The sequence below is a fragment of the Spermophilus citellus genome, assembly GCF_964194105.1.
Source record: "Spermophilus citellus genome assembly, chromosome: 2".
In the NCBI taxonomy this organism is placed as follows: domain Eukaryota; kingdom Metazoa; phylum Chordata; class Mammalia; order Rodentia; family Sciuridae; genus Spermophilus; species Spermophilus citellus.
This window is the reverse complement of record NC_138183.1, coordinates 223,802,762-223,819,421: the sequence shown is the minus strand read 5'-3', so window position 1 is coordinate 223,819,421 and position 16,660 is coordinate 223,802,762. Positions and strand designations below refer to the sequence as shown.

Below are 16,660 nucleotides of genomic sequence, written 5' to 3'. Positions count from 1 at the left end.
CACTCTGTGCAGCTAGTTAGGCACACTTCAGAACTATTCAGGTGTGCTCTCAAAGCTTATGAGTCTTGCATGGGGGGGTGTCTCAATATAAATACATCCTTCATGGTGGCCACTAGTAATGCAGGAATTGCCTCTCTAAGACTTAACCCAGGTCAGATATAAATAATAGATGTTAAGAGTTAGCTCTGGTATTGGGGCTGTGTTCCAGGCAGTGTATTTCGGTTGGGTCAAAAGAATTTTTTTTCCCCTTCTTCTCTTGCATAGTTCCTCTGCTTGAAAAATGCCTTCAAAATTCCATCACACCTTTGCGGGGACCACTTTGGGTCTCTAAGGGAGAAGGTTTCAGCCCCTCAGGAGCTAAGATGTACATCCAAGGAGTTCTTTTGGCCTTGTATCAACGATTACAGTCTGCAAAAAAATATTATAAACAGGTGAGTCATCCCTCTTTAAAAACTACTTTATTATATGTTTTAAAAATGTACTCAGTTATATAGAGGAAATGATTGGCATCATGTCATAAAAGAACTGTGACATGTATTTTGTGAGCTCAGTGCCCGTTAGGGAGCCAAAATGCTGCTTCTGTTATCTGAAAGCCAACAATAATGGGGCTAATTGTATCTGTCTTTTGGTATGGGATGTCATATGTCTCATCTTTTCTTACTGAGTACCGTGCAAAGCAAAGGCAACTCCTTATGTGGAAATCCTATAGACAGTTGCTTTGAGAAAATGAACAGCTCCTAAGTCATTTGAAGGTTTAGCTTTCTATTTTCCTTTTCATTATAAAACCAGATTGCTTACAAGAGAAGTTGGACTAAAATAAAACAAATCATATTCTGTAAAAACGAAATTGTGGATTAACTTCACATGTCAAGAGTAACTTATTTCACTTACGCTTATTTAACCTGTATGTTTTAGGATCTAAAACATAGAAATAGAATTAGTGTATTTAAACCAGGTAAAACTAGATATTGTCTTTTAATTTCTATATATCTGTTCCATAATTGTGGGGTGTGTGTGTGTGTGTGTGTGTGTGTGTGTGTGTGTGTGAAGACTTTGAAATTTTAATAACTACTTATAGGGATTTTTTACTTACCTTAAAGTAGAATTCTCATTGTAAAGCAGAATAATTGATACAATTTATAAAATAAAAATGTAGTTGTCACATTTTCAAAATTCTCTTTGCACTTGTTCTTAAGAAACAAAGCATACATTTTTACCATGTTAAAAAGGACTACATTTTACATTTTGAACTAGGAGGTTACGGATTAGAACTGGGCTCATTATCTCAGGCCACAGTCTGTTGAAAAATGAATATTTTGAAATTATCATGCTATTCTCTGTGTGCAGAAAGGATGGGGAAGGAGGTGGGAATGATATGTCAGTCTTGATGTTCACACAGCACCTCCTGCTGTCTGGTTCAGAAAAGAACAATTTGTATTGACTGGGAGAGTGTGTTGAAGTAAGGTATTCAGAACTATCAAGAAACATCTTCCCGTGAGAAACTTTTATTTGCAAAATGTGTGTGGTTTGTCCTTCAGCAATTTCAGTGGATATAGAAGCAAGATTAACAGTTACCATAGATAAGGCCATTCATAATAATAAATTCAGAAAAATAAAACCCCAAATTTATTTTATTGTTCCTTATTAAGCTATAACACAAACGTGGTATATTTTATTGTATTTAAAATATTTTAGTTGAAACACTATTTTATTTTTGAGATGTAATGATATTATAAAATGGATCTTGACAAGTTGAATATATTGCAGTCATTTATTTGATATTGTATGTTTTGATTCCACTTATTGGAAAGTTTTAAATTATTTAACATTGAGTAAAACATTTTCCAGTGCAAGAAATGTGCTGTTTAAATATAATCTAAAGACAAATGACTTCTAAGTTTTATTAAAAACAAGGATGGTAGAGATAAGAAATATCTCAGAAAGTAATGATATGTTTTTCTTTAGCTATCAATCCTAATATAATTTAAACTTTAAATTAATATAAACAGCTAAACTAGTTCTGTGCTTTGTGAGAAAAAGAAATGACTTGAGAATTACTTATTGCTTTGATTTAAAGAATTTCTTTATGATTCAAAATTTATGAAAAATACATTTTATTAAATAGTAAATGTAAATGAACAAATTTAACATTTTCACTGTGTTCATATCATTATGCCAAATTTAAGAATACTTAAAAACCTAAGCTCTTTGCTATAGCTAACTGAACCTTTAGAATTTTCACCATGTTCTGATAATTTAAAGCTTTAAAATATGACTGCTTAAGTTTTCTTTTAAAATAAAAGTGAGGAAAAAGAAATAGAAAATTTCCCATTATGCATTTGCATGCAAATTTTTATTTCTTAAACATTTTCAATTATATGTATTGGTGAATCTCTTTTCAATGACTTATTGTACCAAGACTTAATTTAAAATTGTTTACAATGTTTAAAAAAGTTATTGTAGTAGTAACATTATCAGGCCATCAGTGGCTAAATGTTTAACCTGGCAATATCTTTGTTTATGAATAGAATTTTTTAACAAATATCTCTCAGCATTAATGAACTTTACTTGAATTGCATTTACTTCATTTGACCTTTGGTATAGGCTTTTCTATTTAGTTTTACATAAGATTATGTTAAGGAATCATTAGGTAAAATGGAGATGGATGATAATTCCTCTTTCCCTATCCAATGTAAGTTCATAAATTATAGGATTATCTTGACTCTTGATGTCATTTATTCTACTTCTGACATCCCGAATAAAAATCATATTGTTTTGTTGTTTGTCAAAATATTATAAAAAAACTTTAAACTTTGACATTCCCAAAGGAAATTTCTTTTAAATAAATTGCAATAATATAGCCTTAAAAAAGAAGTCAGGGATACTGGTTTTATGTTTACGAACTTATCATTTTTTAATTTTTAGCTGTAGCTTAGCTGTTATAGCATGCAACTGAATTAAGCACACTACATTAGGGTAGTCTTAAATATATACTGATTCGTGTATATGAAAATGAGATATTATATTTAGGACAGCATAAAGTCACTTAGTCTTATATTTATCACATTTATTTCCTTAAAAGTGGAAACATCTTAGAAATTGCTCAGAGCTAAGCAGAATCTATTTAATTGGTAATCTTTGAAATAGCATAAACCGGTTCCTATGAAATGTAGTTAACACTTTCAGCGACAAGGCCTGTTCCATCTCATTAGCATTCTTGTTATGTAGTGGTGCTGTTGGTGGGGGTGTTGAAGTAGGAATGCCATTGTGTCGAGTTCCAGTGTTTGGGGACAAACACTGCTGTGGAAGGAACGTGTGAAAAGGCCACAGTCCTGTCAGTGAATGAGGAAGGCTGTGCTTTCTGTGTGCTTCAAGCAGGGAAGCTGTCATTCATAGGCCTAACACAGCCAAACAGAGGCCAAAACACAAGGCTGCCCTACCTTTTAAAATGATATTAGTGATTTTTAAACATGATCTTCTTTATTTATAATCTTACATAGAGCTTTTAGTTGCTGTCAGTAAACAAAATATGTCTGTCTGTTCAGAAATACTGTAAAGATGAATAAAAGTCTATGGAATTGTGCCAGGCAGCTATATAAATAATGATTTGGAAGGACTGATGGGCAGTGTTTAGTACAAATGTGATTTGGGGAAACTTCCATTTCTGGAAATGTCTTTCCAGTTTAGATACTTCTTTGAATATTTTTCCCCTAACCAACAAAATTGTTGGAGAATTTCATGTAATGAATGCATAGAATTTTTTTCCAATACAGTTTTTAAAAGAGCTTATAAACTTTCAGTCTTAATCACAATCACAAAGCTATTCACAATTTGGCTTAGTTGTTGTAGATTGCATAGTCATTTCTGAAGTTCAGAGGGAAACAAAGGAAATGACTATATCAAGATATTAATCTTGATAAACACCATTTTAATTATGAAGACAGTCATAGTCCCTGTGCTACTTAAGACATAAATACATTAACACATAGAATTAAGAAGTTTGAAGGACAAAATTTTAGCAGTTTGGAAAGGAATGACCAATTTTGAGATTAGACTATAACTTGTTTGATTATTTAAAGCAAAATAAAGAACAAAAAAAATCTCAAGTATTTCTTAAGATTTTGAGGAATCTTTAAAACTTCAGCAGTATATTGGAAAATTGGCAATTTCTATTTATGTCTGAAGGTATAGGGAAATGTTTTAGTTCTATAATTTTATTTGAAAATGTATACATGGGCTATTTGTGATAAATCATTACTTAATGAAGTTTGCCAAGAACCATATAATTTTTGGCCTGAGTGATTTAAAATTTTTTGTATGTATGTGGTCCTTTGTTAATTAATTAAGCAAAGTAACTTTTTTGAGTGCTGTGGTATGCTATTTCTAAAAGTTTTGCATTTGATTCAAATCTAGATACTGAGTTTCTATTTCAAAAATTAAGTTTCACTATTTAAATTGGAACCATGTTGTAGATTTATTTTGTGGGTATATTAGTAGATATTGAAATAACTATCTAACTTCAGTATGTATTGGTTTTTCAGCTTAAAATGGAATGTATCTTGCTAATGTGTTAAACTAAGCTCTTCCAAAGCACTTAAGTTTTCTTTATGAGTTAATGTTGTCTTACATCACAACACCCTTTCACTGTTTGATAATTAGATATCAGTAATAATGATATTATTCTATTCAGAATTGATTCAGCTAAAAATGTGCTTGAATTACATTTAGTGCTGACAGACTTTGTTGATTGCAAAAAATTATTTTTAAAGGAATCTTGGTGTTTTAATTTTTTATAAAATCATTGATAGTTTATCTTTCTACATCCTGTGTCTTAAGTCGATTAAAATAATTTATTGGTTATAACTCTGCTGAAAGAATAACTATTTATATTTCATTTTCTATACTATATACTTCAAAAATTGAGTAGTTTTCTTAAGATAGTCTTTCTGGGGCAATAGTCAAATTATTACAATTTTGAACAAACTTCCCAATGTCCTTGATACCTTGGGATAAATTTCTAATATAGGAACACAACTTACTAATAAGAATATAAAAATAATATGGCAGTCATTTCAAAACGAAAACTACTTTTGAAGGTTTTGATAAGTAATTTTTTTTAGAAAATTAGGTTGTTTGTAGATTTGAGTGATTGTTGTTTTTTTTTTCCTTCTCCTGAAACCAAGCTGCATTCTAGTTACTTGAAGTATTTTAAGAACCTTAAACTTGTGTCTTTTTCTAAGTGTCATGCTTTGAGCAGGCCTAACATCAGTTAAATGAAGTGAAAATTGCATTCTTGTCTTGATAGAGATGAAAATGGATTTCTGGTCATGAAATAGATGTAGTTGTCACTTTTTAAAAAAGGTGTCAGCAGTTTGCTTCAGCGAGTAAGGTGCCAATTCAGTATGGCAGTAAACTTGTGATCTGAGCAATCAATAAAATGCTTCAATAACTTCTGCTTCATTACACTTATAATAAGAGGCTATAGATCCATGGCACATAAAATGTTGATAAAGAGGATATGTGGGGATCGACTGTGACAATTTTCAGAAAGTACAGTAAGTGCAATATTGCCATCTAGAGTTTGTGCAAAGGTAATTATTACAGAAGGGGGGGTAGTGACAGTGGAATAAAATAAATAAATAATATTGAAATATTGTTTATTTTCCATCATTCATTTATCTTCATGAAGCATTTCATTCAACTTGTCATAAATCTGTTCAGGTCAGGAGATAAAATTTCAAATCTGTATTTTTCCCTAATTCTCTTAGAAAAATACTACCAAATGTCAATTACATATTTCTGGCTCAAAATTGAACATTTTACCATAGAAAACTATCTATTAAGTAACTCAATTTGGAAAAAAAATTAGACGCAGAGATATTTTGGGGGAGGCATGGCAGTCAGTTACATCAAAATGGAGAGCTTAATGCCATCTCAATTGGGTGACTTTCAATTAAAAATTAACTTTATTAATAGTAAACATTCCTTCAAAAACTAATAGTAAACTTATTTTTTAAGTGTCACTTTAAATTAAATACATTTGGGGACTTAGGATGTAGCTTAGAGGTAAAGTGACTGCCTAGCATGTGTGAGGCTCTAGGTTCAATCCCTAGCACATCCTCACCCAAAATCACTTTATTTAAAAACTGTTTATGTAATTAATTATGAACAGTTTGATAAAATGGAAGATCCATTTGGGGATTATTTTAAGATTATTTCTTATTCTTTCATAGTAGAAAACATTTATTACTCTATTTTCCTGATCAATAAATATTACTTAAATTATTTCATGTTGCAATACTTTTTGAGTGAACAAAACATTTTTTTTAAAATATTTATTTATTTATTAGTTATTGGCGGACACAACATCTTTGTTTGTATGTGGTGCTGGAGGATCGAACCCGGGCCGCACGCATTCCAGGAGGGCGCGCTACCGCTTGAGCCACATCCCCAGCCCCAACAAAACATTTTTAAATGAACCATTACTGAACCCTTTCTTCCTCTGAATTTATGGCTGTTTCTTTGAAAAAAATTTTTAAATCTGTATTTAGTTATTCTAGGATATTTGATACAGTTATATAGTTACTTAATATTGATATAGGTTGATTTAATAAGGGAAGCTGATCAATTTGGAAATGATACTTTTATTATCTTATTTATCTATTTTTTTACTTATATGGACAATTTATATAAGTTTATTGAGCTAGGCCTTCATGTTTCTTTGTAAGGAACAATTTGGCATTGGTATATTGATAATATAGTTTGATAATGTACTATTTGTATTTTCTGTTTTTACTCATATGTTTATGAGCGAATGACTTCTACAATTATAAAAAAATGGAAATGATTATAACATTAATTTGTTTTCAGTTTCTGACCAAATTTTTATCTTAATGTTGCATCATCACTATTTATATTTAATTATATAGTTAGGCAAATTCATCTTAGTTTGAAATTTATAATCACACTGAGTAGAAAATGCTGCATTCCAAATAAATATGGAATTGTTCTAGTAAAGTAAGTGAAAGTAGACCTGACAAATTTTCTTTAAATTACTCACACCACCTACAGGTATTATTGCCTATGACTCTTTTGAAATGAGAATAAATTTTATAGAGTTACAGCAGCAAAGTGAAAGAGTGTGTTTGATAGATTCCCTGAACAGTTTCAACACCCACAGGTATTATTTGTAAGAAAACAATCATGCGGAGTCTTCAGCTGGTTAGAGAGGGCACAGCATTCTATCTTCACCTGACATCCTATCTGTTCCGTCAACATCCTGGGCCCCCTGCCTGCCACCCCCTCCTCCCAAAACAATAATGCTCACTGAGAGGTTTGTGTGAATGGACAAGAATATGAATGTTTTTTCCCCCCTTGAAGGACTAAAACAGTATTGAAGGCACATTCTTAGGGTGAGGAAAACCAATTGTTTTTAGGATTTAGTAGTATTTTCTGTTTGCTATTCAAATTGATCAAAGTCAGTGATTGCTAGTTAACATCTTTGATTATTAAGAAATATGACTAAATATTGAAAAAGGGAGAATCAAGTGTAAAAGTTTTAGAAATTATTGCTTCTCTTCATTTTATACAGAGATATATATTCATTTCTTCTTAACTATTAGTAAACATCAATCTTACAACGAAGAGCTTGTTTTTAAATAATATCATTCATTTTAAGTTACATTTTATGTCTGTAGCAAAATACAGAAAGGAATGTAAAATTGTTGCTCTCTTCAATCAAGTTTTCTCAATTATCTTAGAAAATCAATTTTGTGTAATTTTCTAAAACATAATCAATATCTCCTAATATTTACAAAAGATTTGAAGTTCTTAAACATAGCCAGCCTTCATGGAGACTGAATATAGCAAGAGTTCATTCAACACTTTCTATAGTTCATCGGGAAATACATGTTGAAAGTTTCAGAGAAGAGAATTATAACATAAATGAAAATGCTGGAAAGATTCATAACCTCAGAATTGGCAAATTACAGGTGAGTTGTACTTTCCAGTTCTGTACAGGTTGAGTATCACTTTTACAAAGTGATTGGGTCCCCTGTCGTTTTGGATGCCAGACATTTTGGGATTTGGAATGTTTATATATATACAATATGATACCTTGAGGATGGGACTAAAGTCTAAACATGAAATGCATTTATACTTAATATATACCTTATACACACAGTCTCAAAGGTAATATTACACAATACTTTTAGTATGCCTGTTTTATGACCTACCACATGAAGTCAAGTATGGAACGTTCTACTTATGGTGTCATGTCAGCATTCAAAAAGTGTTGGAATTTGAAAAATTTCATATTTAAGACTTTTGGTTTAGGGATGCTTAACCTATACTGCTCAATATACTATCCTCATGTAGTTTTTAAAGTTAAATTAATTAAAATTAGAATTGGTCACAATCCAAGTGCTCAATAGCTATATCATCATTGAACGTTCTGCTGAACAATGCTGTTCTAGAAGGAATAAATTAAAATACCCTATTATACTTCGGAATTGATTTCCTCATTCTATGATTAGCAAAATGACAAAAGAATCTTTTAACATAATCAAGATTTAATTCAGTTTGGGTAAATAAATTACTTTAGTCTCCACAAACAAAACAAAAGTTGTGAAAACAAAACTTACAAAGCTTGCAATCTATTCACTATCTAACCACCAGGTGGACACCTTTAGGTCCTTCAGTGAGGATCTCTGTCACTGCACTGGGTGAAGGCAACATCTTTAGGGACTACTTACTATCTGGCAATCACTAATTTAACCTTATCTTGTTTGCTTAGAAAAGATTCCCCACCCCCAAAAGGAAATTATTAGAGCACCAAAGACACACTTCAATGATGAAGTGTTGAGTTCCTAAGTATGTGTGTATTAACTAGAGCTACAGATACAGAACTATGTAAGACTTTGCCCTGATAAAGCTTACATTCTTCTTTTGGAGACAAGGAATGCCCATCACTCTTAGGAAATATGCTTATCTGTATATAATTAAGTATTAAAACATATGGTAGAGGTTCTTGCATAAAGAAAGACTAGTGAAAAAGTACAATGAAACCATTTTTAAGGTTGAAATGAACTTTAGAAGCCATATAATCCAGTCCTCTCGTTTTACAGATAAGAAGACAATAACACCTCATTGAATTAAATAATTCATTGAAATAATATGTATAAAACTCTTAAATCAGGATGCAGACTATAATAAGTGGTCAATAGGGGTTAATTGTCATTATCATCACCATCATCATCTTCACTGTTAATATTATGGATTTTGAGACAGTGGCAGTAAAGTATTTGTGGAAACTTAATGAGACAGCAAGAAATTATTGTAGTGAAATTAGAGGGCTGTATTCACTATTATGGTAAGTAAGACAGGGGTTCATGACCTGAAAGATGTGAAGGGTTTGAAAAGGAGATTCAGCCAATGGTGTGAAGTCAGGAAGAGGTAAGATATAATTTTCAAACATATCATATTTGTTACAAAAAAGATTATTGGTGACCTTTGCAAGATTGAAACCTCTGAGTGAATAGGGTTAAGGAAAGAGTTTATGTTGAAGAGAAAGGAATATGGATATAGATAGAACCTTTGAGAGGTTGAGAATGACCATACCTTTTTGAGATTCATAGTGTATTAAATAATGAAGAAATACCCAAACAATTTTAAAACCATTGAGTATGTTTTATATGACTGCACTTAAAATTAATTCTATCAACAGATCTGATATTATATGTAATGTTCTATTTATATAGTTTTATATTAAGATTTATAAAGATATTAATTTATAACACATGTAGGTGGATGGTAAATGACTATTATCTTCAGTTGATCTCCTCTTCGCTGTGTCTTTTTGATTGTATGCCTAATTTTATTCACAGTTTAAAAAAAGGTTAAATTTGTTGACCATATAAGACTGAGGTCAAAAGACCTTCCTCAGACTGAGGATCTGAGATCCTGGAGTGGTTGGATAGTACAAATGGAAAAAGAAAGTCACTGAGTTTGAAAGCACATGCTGAAGTTTTCTTTAGGAAGGAGACACATGGTGCTTAAATTCACTCATACTATATAAGATATGTAAATAAGTATTTTATTTTGTCGAAATCTTTTTATCTTTCACACAAGCCATTATTTATGGTAGTAGGGAAAAATAAAAACTAAATTTGACTTTTACAAAATAATTCAATCATTTCTTTTAGGCAATGCTAAATGATTTGTAAAGATGCTTAAAGGCCTGTATTTCTGTCCATTCTCTGTTTCCTCCAAAAAGGCATCTGTGTTTATGGAGCATGAGGAGCTTAAGTTACAAATAGGGCTGTTCCTCTTTAGTTACACAGAGAGCAGGAGGCATAGTTTTAAGGGAATGAATATCTAGATTCTCACCTTCTGTATATGTTTTTTTTTTTTTTTTTTTTTTTTTTTTTTTTTTTTGTCTAAAATTATTCTACCTCAGAATGTGTCTACAGTGGAAGTGCATGCCATTTCTTCTTTCCCATCTATCATCATCCTCAAGAAAGGCAAAGCACACCTCTTTGATGTTCTCAGTCTACTCTGGTGCTTCACTTGGGGGTGTATAATCCTCCAGACACCAAAAGGATACTTTGAAAATGTCAGTGCCATAATCTTTTGGCCCTGGATTTTTTTTGTTTTTGTTGTTGTTATTATGTATGTATTTCTGCTAAGGAAAAGGTAGGATAGAGATAGAAAGTTGAGAAAAAGGAAAGATATAAACTCTCTGCATGTTAAAGAAGGCTTTTTCTTTTCTTTGTGTGTGTTGTGGGATCGGGGGAGGGGTACTGGGGATCCACCTCAGGAGTCCTTTACTATCTAGCTACATCCTCAGCCCTTATTTAAAATTTTTATTTGGATACAGGGTCTTACTAAGTTGCCAAGGCTGGCCTCAAACTTGTGATTCTCCTGCGTCAGCCCCCAAGTCACTGGAATTATGGGTGTGTGCCATCATACTAGTTTCTTAAGTTTCTAAATAATGAATGGTTGATATAAAAAAAAAACCCTGGGATATGCTACTAAGTTTCTGTTACTTTCTCCATCCCACCCTTGGCCTAACTATGCCACCCTGAAGCCTCTGCAGTGTAGTTATTATAATTATCCTGGGCCCTTAATATTTTTTGTTTTTATTGGTAAAATGTATTAAATTACACATTTTGAATATTTTTAAGTGCACAATTCAGTAATGTTAAATATATTTATATTGTTGTGTGCAACAAATCTCTAAATCAGTTTTTCTTTTTGCACTGCTGGGTATTGAGCCAGGGCTTTCAGTATGCTAGGGAAATGCTCTGCCTCTGAGCTCTTAGTTGCCCATTCCAGAGTATTTTTATATTGCCTTATTAAAAGTGTGTATTTATTAAACTGATTGCCCCTCTTTCCTACACTCAGCCCTTGGCAGACACCTTTCTGTTTCTATTGTTTTAACTACTTTAGATACTTGTAATTAATGGAATCATATACAGTGTTTGTCCTTTTGTGACTGACTTGCCAGAAGTGGGATTACTGAATCATATGACCATTCTATTTATCATTTAATTTTTTTTCCTTTTAATATTATTTTAGTTGTCAATAGACCTTTGATTTTATATGGTATAAGACAAGGGTCAAACTTTATTCTTTTACATGCGAATATTCAGTTTATCTAAGATAATTTGTTTAAGATATTGTTAATGTAGTCTTGGCACCCTTGTGGAAGATGATTTGGCTTTATATATAAGAGTTTATTTCTGGGATCTCTATTCTGTTCCATTAGTAAGTCTGTATGTATGTAAGTATGTATGTTTGTATGTATGTGTGTCTGTATATCTATCTATCTATCTATTTATCTATCTATCTTTAGGTCAGTAGCACACAGTCGTGATTGCTATGACTTTGTAGTATGTTGTAAAATTACAGGGATTGTATTAAATTAGTAGGTTGTGTTGGATAGTGTAGACATTTAAACAATATTCTTCTGATCTATAAGTATGGATGATCTTTCTACTTATTCGCATGTTTTTTTAAATTTCTTTTAGCAATGTTTTATAATTTGCACTATAAAAGACTTTCATTTCCTTGGTTAAATTTATTCCTAGGTATTTTTTTTTTCTTTTTGATGCTATAGTTAAAGGGATTGCTTTCTCATTTCCTTTTCTGGGCTGATCATTATTAGTTTATAAAAATATAACTGACTTTTGCATGTTGATTTTGTACTTGGCAACTTTGATGAATTTTTTGTATGTGTATGTAATCTTTAGGGTGTTGTACATATTAGATAATGTTTTTTATAAATAGAGGTCATTTTATTCCTTCTTTTCTTCCAATGTGGATGCATTTTATTTCTTTTTCTTATCTAATTGCTCTGCTCTCTCTCTCTCTCTCTCTCTCTCTCTCTATATATATATATATATATATATATATATATATATATATATATATGACTGTTAATATGGTGAGCTATGTTGATTTATTTTAAAATGCTAAGTGAAGTTCATATTCCTGGGATAAATCCTAATTTCTCCAGAAGTAATATCTTACACACACACACACACACACACACACACACATAATTTGAATTGATTTATTAAAGTTGTGCTAATGATTTAATGATTTTTGTGTCTATTATCAGGAGAAACATTGGCCTATTGTTTATTTTTCTTCTATTATTTTTGTCTGATTTTTGTATTTTAGATATTTTGATATTTCTAGGGTCATGCTGCTTTTAGTTTGTTTAACACCAATATTTTGGCAAAGTTTACTACTGAAGCCATCAAGGCCTGAATTTTGTTTGTAGATAGATTTTTTAAATTATGTGTTGAATTTCTTTAGAAGATATATAGATATTAACATTACCTCTTTTGAATTGATCTTTAATACTTTAATAGTCTTTGAAAAACTTTACGCATTTAGTCTAAATTGACAGATTTATTGACATAAAGATGTTAATAATATTCTATTATCCATTTAAAATCTGTACACTTTGCTTTTAATTGGTAATTTCTTTCCTCTCATTTTTTCTTAATTGATCTACCTAAAATGATTGATCAATTTAATTGATATTTTATAGGAAATGGCTTTTGATTTAGTTTTCTGTTTTTATTATTTCACTGATTTTTTTGGTTTTAATTTTTTTGAGCTTTATTAAAGTATAATTGACAAAATTCTTATAGCACTCAATAAGTTTCGAGATATAGGATTTTCAAATTCCATACACTGCATTATTTAAACTGTCCTCTCCTCTCCCCTTTTCTCTTTAATCTAGAGCATTCCAGTCTTTTTTCTTCTTAGAATTGACTATTTGAAGAGACTAGGTCAGTGTCTTTTTTTTTTTTTTTTTTATTAGTTGCTCAAGACAATACAATGATCTCTGCTTCTGTAGATTTTAATTGATATTTCTTTTTCTAATTTCTTAAAGTGGAAAGTTAAATCCTTGATTTTAGACCTTACTAATGTAAGTAGTTAATGCTATTAATTTTCCCTCAAAGCATTGCTTTAGCCGTACTTACCAAATTTCAATAGTGTGGTATTTATTTTTTCAGTTCAGTATTTTCCTTGTGGTTTCCTCATCTGTTATTTAGATGTTAATTATTTTTCAATTATTTGGGGGATTTCCATGTATATTTGTGATATTCGTTTCTAGTTTATTTCCATCATCAGAGAACATACTATGTATAATTTTAGTTCTTTGAAAAATTTGGGGGTTTGTTTTATGGTTCAGAATGTGATCTAAATTAATGTTCCATATTTGTTCTGCTTTATTTGGCTGAAGTGTTCATAACTATTAATTTGCTCAAGCTAGGTGATTTTACTGTTCAAGTCTTCTGTTATCCTTGCTATAGTTGGAAATTTGTCTGTTCTCCTTTCTGTTTTATCAATGTTTTATATGTATACTTTGAAGATGTGCTGTTATGTCCATACACATTTAAGATTTGTTATATTTTCATAATTAAGTTACTGTTAAAAATCATTTTGAGATGTACTTTTTAATCCTGGAAATAATCTTTGTTCTGAAATCTACTTTGATTTATATTAATAGACCTGCTTCAACTGTAAATGGTATCATGAAATGTTATTTTCCATCTTTTTATTTTTAACTTATCTGTGTCTTTATGTTCTGTCTTGTAGAAAGAATATATTTTGGTGTTGCTTTTTTTTTAATCTGAAAATTTCTTACTTTTTTAACTGAAGTGTTTAGACTATTTACATTTAATGTGAGTATTAATATGACTGGGCTTAATTATTTTATCACTTGTGTTCTATTTGTCTCAATTGTTGTTTTTTCTCCTCATGTCATTTTTACTTCTTTCTTTTGGATAAAATAAGAATTCTTTAGTAATTTCATTTTATCTCTGACATAGACATATTAGCTCTATAGTTTTGTGAGTGTGCATTTATGTGTAGATTCTCTAGGGTGTGCAATATATATATTCCACTTTTTATAATGTATTTTTTAATAATATTTGTAACTTCACTGCAATGTAAGAAACTTCCTGTGCAAGATATTTCTATTTATTCCTTCTGTTATTTATGATACTATTGTTATATATTTTATTTTTACATATGTTATTATCCCCAGAAAATATTGTTTTATTTTTATTTAATCAATTACCTTTTAAGGTGTTTTTTTTTTTTTTGGTTATTGTTTTTATTTTTGGTATCGGGGATTGAAAACAGGGCACTTTTTATTTTGAGACAGAGTGTCCCTAAATTGCTTAGGACCTCAATAAATTGCTGAGTCTATGTTGAAACTTGTGATCTTCTTGCCTCAGCCTCCAGAATTGCTGGGATTACAGGCATACACTGCTGCATCTGTCTATTAAAGAGATTTTTTTAAATGAGAAAAACGTTACTCAAGTGCTTATGAGTTTTGACCTCTTTATTTCTTAATAAATTTAATTGTCCACTAGAGTTGCTTCCCTTTTGTCTAAAGAACTTTGTTTAACTTATTTTTTGTTAAAGCTTTTTTATTCAGAGAAAGTCTTGATTTCATCTTCATTATTGAAAGCTATTTTCCTAAGTATGATCCTATGGAAAGGAGCAATAAAAGTTTCCCCCCAGACCCTAAAACTGTTCTTTCCTGACTGTATAAGTGTCTGATAAGACATTAGATCATTCCTATCTTAGTTACTCTGTATGAATTTTATATTGAATTAATTTTAGTTTTTTCCCTTTGGAACTTTAAAGACTTTGTATTTATCATTCTTTCGAGTTTGATTGTGATGTGCCTTTTATGTTTCTATCAGAAGGGATTTATCTACTTCGTGGATATATTGATTCCTAAAATTATCACACTGTTGGCCTTATTTATTAAATACTTTTTTCTGTTCCTCTCCTATTTTTTCTGGATTTAACTTAAATACATGTTACTTCACTGTTTAATTATTTTTCAGTCCTTTTCTCTGTGTGCTTCATTCTGTTGTTTCTGTGGTAACCATCAGATTGAGCTAGGGTATGAGTTGTCTCTAATTCCTCAAGAAGCCATTAGAAAAGAAAGCTGCAGTGATAGCAATTTGTGTGGAATTAAGGTGTTTAGTTTCAGAATTTCAAACATAACAGGGAATGTTTTCTGAATTTGACAATGACAGAATCACAAAATCCCACTTTTGCCCAATTCATATTCAATAATAAGGAGCAAGACTAGGAATCTAGTTTATGAAAAATTCTAGAGATGACTATACTTAGCTAGGTTGAAGATCATGTATTTTCTTGTTGAACTTTTTGATATCAATTTAAAAATATTTTTATTATATAAGTTAATTTCTTTCTGCTGTTTTGTATCCTTTTACATATTTAATTTCATATACAAATACATCTAAATTTATTCTAAAATTTTTATCAAAAATGTTTATTGCAAATTTGTATTACTCATTTGTTTTTATTGTGGGTGCTGTTTAAGTACGTGTGTGTATGTGTGTGTGTGTGTGTGTGTGTGTGTGTGTGTGAACATGTGTATATATGTGTGCTTTTAAAAGCATCTTCTTGGGCATAGGTTGGCCAGCTGCCAGCACTGTTGCGCCAGGTCAATGCTTGTTTGGACTTGCCTTTGATACACTCTTTTCCTACTTCTTTAGGTATGCATTAGATTAGCCTCATTACTTTAAAGCACAACATCACATGCTCAGAAAGGTATACTCTCTAATTTCAGCACAATTATATATTGAGTGATCAAATTTTACTAAAAATCAGATCCTTGCCATAGAATTGGACTGTTTTTCAAATTTGGCATACAACCAGTATACTAGTTGATGTAAATTAGTGAAAAACTTCAAACTATCAGTTTGAAGTAATAATGCTATTCAAAGTTAGATTTTGAATTTTTAATCTTTCCCAACCTATCACTTGTTGGACATTTAGCTATTATAACTTATTATGATCCCTTTGCATTTTATAAGTGTATATTTATTATGATATCATAAAAGAAGTTAGTTCTTGAAGCCATCTGCAGATGTCATTGGAAACTGGAGAGTAAATGTAACCTAAATAACCTGATATCAGGAAAAATAAAAATCAAGGCAGCATTCTAAGGACAATAGCTTTAAAAAAGTGATGTCTATTTGAGGACAACAGAATTTTTTGCTATATGTAGATAGCAACATGAAATTAGAAAATAAAAAATAGGATTTGAAAAAGTCATTGTTTTTTTTCTGTAAACATTTATTTATTAGAG

The 16,660-nt window shown here is 30.7% G+C and overlaps 1 protein-coding gene across 1 annotated transcript in view; it reads left to right on the top strand.

Moving 5' to 3' along the window:
- The window catches only part of DCDC1 (doublecortin domain containing 1), a gene marked incomplete at both ends in the record, with an annotated part of 489,436 nt that overhangs the window by 87,018 nt on the left and 385,758 nt on the right, over positions 1-16,660 (top strand). Inside the window, 1 exon segment of the mRNA XM_081282196.1 lies at positions 265-431. Within this exon segment, the coding sequence (XP_081138322.1) occupies positions 265-431 (167 nt within the window).